The sequence below is a fragment of the Egretta garzetta genome, unplaced genomic scaffold, assembly GCF_000687185.1.
Source record: "Egretta garzetta isolate BGI_Z169 unplaced genomic scaffold, ASM68718v1 scaffold628, whole genome shotgun sequence".
Lineage (NCBI taxonomy): Eukaryota > Metazoa > Chordata > Aves > Pelecaniformes > Ardeidae > Egretta > Egretta garzetta.
Genome location: NW_009260535.1, coordinates 116,261 through 127,546, shown reverse-complemented (window position 1 = coordinate 127,546; position 11,286 = coordinate 116,261). Strand labels below are relative to the sequence as shown.

The following is an 11,286-nucleotide window of genomic DNA, read 5'->3' as shown; positions in this document are numbered from 1 at the left end:
GGAAGCATATTGATTACATGGCAGGAACGTTCTGACAGTAAGATCTATCAGGCCGCAGAATAGATGCTTGCAAAGTCACCTCTTGGGACTTCAGAAACTCTGCTGTGAGAAATGAATGTCTCCTAGGGAGCAATTCTTCATAGGCAGAGGTTGGACTTGATGACCTTAACAGGTCTCTTTTTTCCCCTCTCCCTTTCCTTTTCCTTTTTTTTTTTTTTTGTTTAACCTTTGTCTTCCCTGCTAAGCACATGTTAATGCTATGCTCTGCCGTCCATTTTGGGAGTGGTGGATAACTGGGAATGTGGGGTTTGGCACTGGGACTCCTGGGGCAGTTGTTCAATCAATCTGCAGCTGCCCTTGGAACTCCTGTAGGTTTTAGCCCCATCACATGTCCGGCAGTTGTTATTAAACAGTGACCCAGAACAAAGCCCTTGTGCTGAGCATCCCAGGATCCTGGCTTAAGTCAGAGTATCCCTCAAAGACAGGGCTGGGGGCAGTCGCGCTCTAACCTATTACCAACACGCAGAGATTTGGCTGCCATTGTGTCTGACCTCAAAAGAGAAGCCGTAATGGGATGAATGCATTCTTCTCAGTGATGGGATAGTATTACACGTGATTAGCAGGTTTTATCTTTATAGGGAATATAAAGAATAAAGAAGCTTCATTCTGGGGTTTGAACACTAACCAATTAAGCAGGGAGAAGAACTGTGTCCCAGAATGGACAGACTATCCTTTTAGGAAATACTAAGTTTGTTGCAATCTTGGGTTGATTTTTTTTGTTACTGTTGTGGCAGGAGATAATGGCACCAATAATACCAAGGGATATTTGCATTTAATGGTCAGAGGAAGGGGGATGAAAGGTCAAGAATTCCTCCTAACTGAGAAAAGTATTAAATCCTCTGGGAGCAGAGGAATAGGAGAACCTCAGAGATCCCCAAAGAAGGAAGGAGAACTGGACATCTCCTGGAAGAGTGGTATCTCCATCAGATGAAGAGGAGCTGTAGCCTGTGGAGATGAGATCCCTCCCTACTTCCACCTGAGCGGGAGGAAGTGGTTCTAGGTTTGGTTCTGGGGTGTATAGATTAAGAAGGGTTTTCTTGGATTTTGCTTCCAATGATTTCTTTATATAACCCTTTGCAACCATGTTCTTTAGCTTAGATTTTGGAAATGAATACCTTCATTTGCCTGGTTTGAGTCAAAAATCATTTCAGCACTTGGCAGGATGCAAGGCCTTATGTTCCTACAGGTATGCGAACCTTGAGATGAGGGCAATGGAACATGTCAGAAGTGCCCGATTTCCACATAGTGTTTGGGGTTATCCAAAATGTGGCTGGCTGTTCTTCTGCTGAGCTCTAAGGGCTGTGCAGGAAATATCTCCTGGTGACCTACATTAGCCAGGCAATTTCTTTGACAGCAGCATGGTATTGAGGAAAATATTCATGTCCTGAGATTCTGTGGGTCATTTCTAACATTCAACCTGAAATAGGGTTCAGCTGTTTTTTCCGCCTAGGAAAACACTGCCATGTTCTTTTCAAGACCACAGAAGAAAATCAAAGCCTCTTCTGATTAGCTCAGCAACCTGGTGTTTTTTCTTAAGCTGTGGAATGTGAATTTAATCTGCCTCTGACCACCCACCTTCAGAGGGTTATCAAACATTGGAATAGGCTTCCTAGAGAAGTGGTCGATGCTCCATGCCTGTCAGTGTTTAAGAGGTATTTGGACAATGCCCTTACTAACATGTTTCAACTTTTCATCAGCCCTGAAGTGGTCAGGCAGTTGGACTAGATGACCGTGGTAGGTTGTTTTTAACTAAAAATATTCTATTCTATTCTATTCTGTTCCGTTCTGTTCTGTTCACTAATAATGCTCTAGTTACTTATTCATCTAAGGTAGCTGTATGTTCTCCATTAACATGTCTGAGCTTATCACAGCCTTTCGTCTCACTAGTAGTATAGAATAGGAAAGCAGAAGGAACTGTTATACCCTATTATAAAAGGGGAACAAATTCTTCTGTCCACAGGAAAGTCGTTGGTTTGTGGAGGAAGGAAAGGGCAGTGCCATCGCTGCTTGGATGTTCTTCCTTTTTGCTGGTTTTGAGAAGTTCTCAGCCTCCCACTGGCTGGAAAAAAGCATACATGCCATCTCTTTTGGGGAGATTCCTGTAATGAATTGTCTCTGCTGCAGGTTGTTACAAAGGCAGCTTCTTGGTAGTATTTAGTCCTCTTGGATGGTATTAATTTTCCCAAACACAAACTATCCAGTGACACTTCAAATGCCCCTGGAATGGCAGCCTGGCCTCCAGGAAGACACAAGTCTTCTGTGGGCACTATAAGACACCTCAGGTGGCTCTAGACATAATTCCTGGCCAATAAAAGCAAAATATTGGCATGCCACCATCATCCCGTTAGGCTTCTCTGTCTATTACTTGTCTCTCTCATGTTTCTATGTAGGTCTTTGAGGCAGGGATTGTGTTTGGCTGTGTTTGAACGGATGTCGAGCAAGAGAATTGTCACTGGATGTGGGGAAGGAAAGAGATTAAGCATATTGCAAAATGTGTGACGATGTGGGTAACTTTTTTCTTATTCTAAATCAAGAGAAGAAAAATACAGAAAAATGGTGAACTCTCTGAAGTTCAGAGCAGACGAAATGCTAGGTTTTAATATTTCAAAAAATACCTTAAACATTAAACAGCTATAAACTTTTCAAAAATACTCCGTATGAAATAATCATTGTCAGTAAAAAGCACTAAATCTTTTAACATAGGAAATATGGCGTTTTCTTATTTTTACCATTTCAAAAACCATTTTCAGAATTGCTTAGGAGCCAAGACATTAATTGACAACGACACTTTCCCAGCAAACAAGATATCTTTTGAACAAACTGGAATTTAAAAAAGCAAACAAAAAAAAATCCTTTATTGATGAATTCCCGATGATTGCACTTCTGATACTTGAGGAACACGCTTGGATATTACAGTGCAGAGTACAGTACTCTCCACACCCCTTTTCAGAAGTTCATTACAACTGTTGATTAGCTCAGGATTAATGAAAATTCTCCAAAAGTCTTTACATGCTCAGGGTTTTGGGAGAAACAGCATGGTTTAATGCCTAGAGGATTCCTTTTTCTTTAAAATTATTAAACCCGAATATTTCAACTGATGTGAACTTCAGTGACAGTTCACAATTTTTTTATGCATTTTTGTCTGAGTTTGGAATAAGAAAGCGTAATTTCTGTTCACACCACTTGCTCCTTTAAGTATACCTCAAAGCAAAGGAGCTGCTCCCATTACACTTCCTACCACATCCATGGAGTCAAACTTCAACCAAGTCTCTTGTCATGGTCAGGTATAGAGCAAGATGAACTGAGAGATCCCAGTTCACAGAAGTTCCCAAGAAGCCCTCCAAGCTGTGGCAATGCTTTCACTAAACCTATTTCTGGATTTCAAAGCTGTGCTAGCCCTTAAGTTGTCATATGTCCCTGGTGAAAGATTTGTGCCTTATTCCTGATCTGTAAACCGTGGTCCATCTTCCTCAGAAGAAATGTCCATGCTCTTATTTAAGCACTTATATCACCTCCTCCTGAATGAAGCAATTTGATTGTAAAGCCAATCACGATGCTCAGTGCACAGAGGACGTTATATGTTTGCTCACACAAAGAACAAGGGGCTGAAGGAGTTACATAGAGACCTACTAATCCCCCAAAAAGATACACCAAAAAGGAGGTTGGGACATGCACATCAGGAATCCACAGTGACAACTGTCAGTTGTTAAAATCTGCTTAATGTCAATGGCTGCTTTGGGTTATTTTTCCCCCCCCCTCTTGTTTTTGCAGCATCTTTGGCCATTCTCTGTGGCCTGACACATTCTTCTGTTGACTGCCGAGAAGACAGAGCCACCTTCATTGAGTGTGATGTCCAAGTCACGGTGGAGTCCTATCACCAGAGAGGATCTGTGTCTTACCTGTATGTCTGTGAGGACAGCCCACCTCAGTGGCACTGGAGGGACACCAACCCACCCCAGAGGTGTTTTGCTGGACTCTTTGTCAGGTTAGTGGTGCTTCTCTCCAACAGCTGAGTGGGTCCATTCATGAGCAACATCCCCCAGAAGGTGTTCCACCTCTTGCAGAATTGGGCCCTGCGAAATGATGGACTGAAGGAGCAAAATCTTAATTCTTAGGTTGATGCCAACAGAGCAATTTAGCCTTGAGACCACTAGAGAGCTCCGCTGGGTTGTGAAATTCATTCCTTGTGTCTATCAAAGCATCTCTAGTCCCCCCTCCTTCCCTCCCATCTTTTTAAGTGTTTGAGAGACATCAGAAAATCCATCTCATAAACAGCCTGCTTTGTTCCTTCTTAGGTTTTAATATTTATCTTCTGATCCAAAGCAACATCTGGTGGATGCCAATGGGGAAAAAGATTAGGCATTATGAAAAGCAGAAGGTTTTTTTTTTTCTTCTTCTTTTTTTTCCCCTTCCTCTCTCCAAGCAGTTTCATGAGTAAAAAGTCACAGAGAAAATTCAGCAGGCTGTGCAATATTTACTCAGCAAGGGTGCTCAGGCACTTACTCAAGGCTCAGGCTTTGCAAATCCAAGGCCGAGCTGCCCAGGAGTATAAAATGGTACCATTGCCTTTAATGGAGCTGTGGGGATTTATGCCTGCAGAGCATTTACTTCTAGGAGTAAGAGGGAGGCCTGAATTAAGGAATAAACGAACAAAACTTTCCAAAAGACGCTGAACAAATAGAGATTTAGAATACCACTGCAGTACATTGCCCATGATTTGCTGTATATGGTGAACCCGTCCCTGGCTGGTACATGATGCTACAGTCCAGGTACCTCAGTGGAGTTGCAGAGATTTGGTCCTCATTCTTATCTGGTCCTTATGTCACAGCTGGTGGTGAGGATGTTCCGGATGCCCTGTGTTGAGGGAAGGAAACCACCTGGCATTTATTGAACAAAGACAGCAGGACACGAGTCGCACATTTTTATTTTTTTTTAATGTGTTAAGAAAAAAAGAAAAGTTAAAAAAAAAAAGTTTACACAGTTACAACATCTGCCTGTCAGTCTGCAATTTCCTCCCCACCAGCTTTTGAGCTCTGATTACTTTGACCTGGCTTTCATAAGGGGTGCATGTCTTAAGAATGATTAAATTCTTGTCAGCTTTGAGAAAACCTGTGTTAAACAGAAAGAAATTATTTTCCTGTTGAGGGAGAGGAGGGCAGAATTCTGCCCTAATCTGTTGTTTGTCAGCAAGTCACAGGCCAGACAACAGGTATGTACAGCTGGCCAGCTGAGGTTTCCAAAATCACATTGTGCATTGGTAATGTCCCATAATGTCTTAGGAGATGGGGAAGACAGTTTTGCTGGGGAAGACAAGAGTAGGGAGACTTAGAGGGGGAAAAAATAATCCTGAAATTGAACTAATTTCATCAGGTCTATTGCTCCTAGACTGACTTGTTTCAAAACAAGAAAGTCCAGGAGCCTTGTCTTGAGTAGCTGAAATTTGCTTTCCTTCTGCTCACACCAGTGCAACCACAACCCAGGTAACCTACCAACTGGAGAGCAGCAGGGCAACCCAGCATCAGTCCCTTGGTTTTTTGCTTCCTCTTCCCTGGATATCAAAATCACGCTCAGCCCATTGCTGTTAAAAATGCATCTGCAATGAGTTTATTCCTATGATTTTTTTTCTCCTTGCTCCTTTTCTTGGTTTGGGCTGCCACAATTCTGCTGCTGTATCTTCTCCGTGCTGGTCTCAGCAGGACGAGCAGGGAGGGTGGTCTGAGCCGGTGCTTATCCTGTGGACAGAGAAGTCATGCAGTCCATTTGCTGCCTGCTTCCTTATGGTTTTTCACTGTGTTTTTGTCTAATTTAATTGTGAATGTCCCAGAGACAGGGTTTATTTATTATTCCTTCAGGGAATCCTACCAGGAAGATATTTCTGAATCAAATCAATCAACTTTTTCTTACCTACTATTTTCCCATTCTTCCAACTTCTTCAACCTCTTCGTTATTGTCATCAGCTTTTCCCCTGTTGTGCTCATGCTTGTCTAGTGGTTAGAAATTAAAACTTGGGCTGCTGAGGAATTTTCCAGGGTACCAATGGTTTTTTTCTGGTGAATCTATTTCTAAACTGGCTCCTGCCAGGGGCAAAAAAGGTTGTTTGATTTCAAGTGAGTTTCCTGATCCGAAAAATCTGGGGAGAAGTAGAGGAAGAGAGAGTTTCAAGTCATCTGAGTTACCTATTTCAGAGCTTTTGAGAATATTTTTTTGAATTTCAGTTCAGAAAAATGTTACATTTCAAAATATTAATGGACTTTGTAGCAAAGTGTTAGAAAATTAAAATGTTCAAACTAGAAAAGAATTATTTTGGGGAATTCCTGAAATAATACACATTGCTGTAATTAATGATAGTAGTTAATAATGACAATAATAAAAATATGGATTTTTGTTCTGTGCAAATGTTCAAGACTTAAGACATTCATTCCAGGATGGGGACAAAACTATTGAAATCATTCCGGGCTTAACTGCACATTAAATCTCTCCTTTCTTACCAGTTTTACAGTGGCTTGAATAAAGCTTCTCCTAACCTAGTCTGTGCTATAGCCTATACTTTATGAACCCATAATGGCCAATGCATATTCCTTAGGAGAGGTGCAAGTCTTGCCACTAACAACACCGGTACCAAGATGCAGCCCTGAATTCCCTTTATCAGGTCACCCCTTTTCTTGCATTTCCTTTAAACACTACAATTTGTCAACAGCTCTCCAGCATCAAGATTTCGGGATGCAGTTACTAGGGGACAGGGAGGAATTGGCTCATTGCCTACAAGCAAAGCTTGTTAACTTTCTGTAAAAAGATGCGAGCAGCCGCTCAGAGGTCCTTGTATTGACTTCAGCGCCTGGCAAATTGGGCCCGTGCCCTGCATCTAGCCAACAACCACCCCCTTCTGCCTTTCAAGCAGTTGGTTATTTAAAAGATGCAGCTTTTTCTTGTAGCATTAAAAATAAGTACTATGAAGTCTTGAAAGATAGCCCAGTCCATTGAATTATTGTACAGGACAAGAGCAGTTCTCAAAGTATTGCTATCAAAAGCGAGTGTAGTTCCCCTACGGCTGGTTTTTGATTATTGGTACAGCAGAGGGAAAGGTTCATTTAAATAGAGAAATAAAAATTCACTGTTAAAAAGGTTCAGCTACTTGCAGAAGGTGCTTTTTTTTTTTGTAGTTTCTAATGTTGCTGCTTCCTTTAACCCTGAAAAAGGGCAACAAAACAAATACCCCCTAAATGTACCATCAGAGCAGCTCTTTGTTTGTACAGGGAGCTGCCACATCCAGTATGGTTTGAAAACTTCAGGTTCATCAAATCATCATCACAGGTTCATCATCACGCTCCCGAGAAAGCTCTGAGTATTGGCTTTCCAACTGGGTCGATTTTGGTAGAGCATATGCTCCTAACTTTGGCGCTTTAGAAAATCCTGTTAGGTGGGGCTTTCAGGAACCTGGAGACCTCTGAAAATCCTGGTCCTGCCTATCTGATCCTCTATTTTGTGCACTCTGTCCTTTCTTGGGTATAATTTCTGAGCTATATTGTTGCTATAACGTACCTCCTTTCTGCTCTCCTTCCTAAAGTTGCAGGTGTGCATTTGATGGTGGGGTGGGGAGAGGAGGAGGAAGGAGCAACGGCTGGGGAAGGAATCAAAAGGGACATTGGATTATCCTGGCCTCATCCAAAGCCTGCAGAAGCAAAACTGGGATGTTTTCCCCTCATTTTGAGGGATGTTGTGTCCTATAGCTCCCTGTAACAAAATGCTACCAAAGTCATCAGCTCTCAGCAGCAAGACCAAGCAAAAAAATGTTTCTTCCCCACCACCTTTTCTATTACTTCTTCCCCCTATGCAGGGGGAGGTTTTAGAACAAATGTCTGTTAGTATAACCGGCACATATATCGAATCTGCTTAGTCTGGGCTGTTAAGTAAGTTTAATTAATTTACTAAGTTAATGTTCCAATCCTAGCAAAAAAGCATCATTGCAATCAGCTGGGTAGCAGGAATTGGAACCCCTAAATGAGCTCATTTTTTCACAGTTGGAATTAGGGACCAGTTAGCCAGTTGTGTGGTTTTTCCAATTTCTCCACTTGCCCTAGGGGAGTTGCAAGTTATTCATTCCCTATTGCTAAGTGTGAGTAAGATGGGGAGGGGGCAGACACGAACAAACCCTACTCCATGTAGGAGTCCATCTTTGATCCTAACACTGCTGATTCTCTAGCTGTTGTCTGCACTTATCTCCCCGCCTTGGTCCTAGAATGGCATTTGCTACTATTTGTAATAGTTTGGGGAAGCAGAAAGGCATCACTGAGAGATTTTTACTGCGTGTATTTTCATCCTGAGTGTGTGCAGATAAAGGGGGGAAAAAACAAATAAACAATAAAAGAATGGAAACAAAATTACAGAAATTTGCAAAGTTTGACAAATGGTGGCCAGGAGTTGCCACAAGCTAATGGCTTGCAATGATTAATAAGAGTAAAAATAATTGCATTTCATTAAGATTGATGACACCCCATTTAACCTCCCTTCTCGTTTCAGCCCTAAAGTGGAAAGAGATGAAGTTCTCATCTATAATAGCTCCTGTAACATTACCATGGAAACTGAGGCAGAGATGGAGTGTGAGGGAGCTAATCAGCCAATTACCGCCAAGATTACTGAGATATGGAAAAACTGGGGCCAGAACACTCAGGTATAATCAAATCTTTTTTACAGACTGATTCAAACAGCTTAAAATTAAATTTGTAATATTGTGTACATTTAAAGGGGGCAAAAAAAAAACAATTTAGGCTGAGCAGCAGCAATATATAATATTAAATGCTTTCCAACTTTGAATAGCAGTTCTAATGCAGTGCAGCTGAATTAATGGTTAACTATGGTTAATCATGTATTTTATGAGACATAAATGAGCTTTACTTTATGTTCTGGGAAATGTGTATCTTTTTTAACACTCTCCTTTTTTATATAATTTCAAAGTCTGTTCCAGAAGTGTTATTTTTCTGTTACTTGAGCAGAAATCTTAGCCACGAGATACAGAGTTTCAGCTCTCTGGCAGAGACTAGGCATTCAACATTTCTGTAACTCCGATTATATTTCGTTTCTGCTCCTCTTCAGTATCTGAAGTAAAATGGGAGACTCTTCCCAGTGCTATGTGTGGGTATAGCAAGAAGACAGACATCTGCAAAATGGTCATTACAAAGAACGGTGACTCTGAGCTACCGTCATTGCAAGGCTCTATATCTAAAAACGTTCATTGCAAACCTAAAATGGCCTTTCAGAGTCCTCCGGGTGCTGCAGAGCTTTTGGGGGTGCTGAGCTGAAGTACTGGGTTGTGCCACCTGTGACAAGGAATGGGTATTTGGTGAACATCAAATATCGTGTTGTCACCATCCTTTCCTACCTGAGCAGCTCCTGAGAAGTGGTGGAGACCTACCACATACAGGACCATGCAGGTGGGAAGAGAGACACACCAGACTTATCAGAACAAAGGATGGTTTTTATTTTAACCAAATTATCATGCAGTCATCTTAGTATGGTTGAGACCCAGGAAACTGAAGTTTTTTGCTCGGGATTGGTATTAAGGCCACCATGGTAATTTTTAACTCTGCCATCAGCAATTGATATTTCCACCACCCCACCCCAGAAGTAGCTGCAGTGTCCTGGCAGAGTAATTTTGGTGTGTTTCTAGCATCAGATTCTAGCTCTTTTATGAAGCCAAGAGTCACTTCATATTTGCCCTGCAAATCTACATTACAGGTGTGCTACTATTGTAGTCGAGTACCCTAAAATACAATTGCTTGCCTTCATTCTGTTGTTTTAAGCCTGTCCTTGGCCTGTGAAGGAATGTCCATGTAGCCTTTTACCCATTAGTGTTCATTTGTTAGTCAGCCTTGATAGTTATGCTACCAGAAACGGGCCCAGATAAGGAGAACACCAAGCCACAAAGAAGTCACTAGTTGGCAACTGCAGGAGGCCAGCAAAGGGAATTGCTCAGGCAAGTATCAGACGAAATGGTAACTACTCCTTTTATTCATATTTTCTTTCATGAATATGATAAAGGCATCTCTACAACCCTAAAGCCTGGGCTGCAGCATAGAGGAGCTCTTACCTACTGGTTGGTGGGATCTGAACAGTTCAGCTGTGTCACCGGTCCTGTGGTTCTCAGTAAGGAGATGATGACAGGTTGTCTTTTGACTCAGGTGGGAGCAAGAATAGGAAGAAGTAGTGAGATTTGACCCTGCTATGGTTTTTCTGCTCAGAGTGGGGAAAACTGAGGAAGTCCTAAGTGTCCTGAATGAACAAATTCATTCACGGAGAACAGGACAAAACCAGCAGTGCTTGCAGATCTGGGATTTGCTGCTGCTTAATGAACCCAGCAGGCATTTGGAATCATTTTATCCCTCTTCCCAAAACTGGCCTCCGTGAGCAGAGGTGGATGGGTGGGGAGTTCAGATAAATGGTTTCAATTTTGGTCCCTTTCTAGCTGACAGCATCCCGTTAAGATTTACGACCTGGTGCAGCATATGCATGCTTCACTGTAGAGGTTTAAATCATGTCATGTGAACTGGCCTTACCTTTCCAATGGAAATAATGGTCCCCAGGTTCAGCACCAAGCAGTGAAATGCATTAATAGCACCACGTGCCTTAAGATAATGGTGCTATTAGCAGGCAGCACAACTCTGTGTACAAGTAATGGGACTGCATCTCCTTATAATAACATCTGGCACTTCTATTGCACTCTCATGCAAGGATCTCAAAGCACTTTATAAAAAATGGACCTGATCTGTACCTATTCTCAGCATAGCTACACTGCTCAGTGTTTTGTTTTCTGCTTACTCTTCTGCCAGCTGAACGATGCCCAGGCAGGCTGATAACTCAGCAGTGTCTTAGCACAGCTGGAATTTGTGGGAAGGTTGGGGCAGAGACGATTAGATGATGGGGTCAATTGTTTGAGGTTCAACAAGGCCAAGGGCCAGGTCCTGCCCTGGGGTCACCACAACCCCACACGCTCCAGGCGTGGGGCAGAGGGGCTGGAAAGCTGCCCGATGGAAAAGGCCCCGGGGGTGTTGGTCGACATGCGGCTGAATATGAGCCAGCAGGGTGCCCAGGTGGCCAAGAGGGCCAGCACCATCCTGGCTTGTAGCAGGAGTGGTGTGGCCAGCAGGAGCAGGGCAGGGACCATGCCCCTGTGCTGGGCACTGGGGGGGCTGCCCCTCGAATGCTGGGGTCAGGGTTGGGCCCCTCCCTCCC

General features: G+C 42.7%; 1 protein-coding gene across 1 annotated transcript in view; it reads left to right on the top strand.

Moving 5' to 3' along the window:
* Positions 1-11,286, top strand: part of PKHD1 (PKHD1 ciliary IPT domain containing fibrocystin/polyductin) — a gene marked incomplete at its 3' end in the record, with an annotated part of 174,009 nt that overhangs the window by 54,235 nt on the left and 108,488 nt on the right. Inside the window, exons 33-34 of the mRNA XM_009644601.1 lie at positions 3,832-4,045; positions 8,578-8,728. Of these exons, the coding sequence (XP_009642896.1) occupies positions 3,832-4,045; positions 8,578-8,728 (365 nt within the window). The remainder of the gene's footprint in view (positions 1-3,831; positions 4,046-8,577; positions 8,729-11,286) is intronic.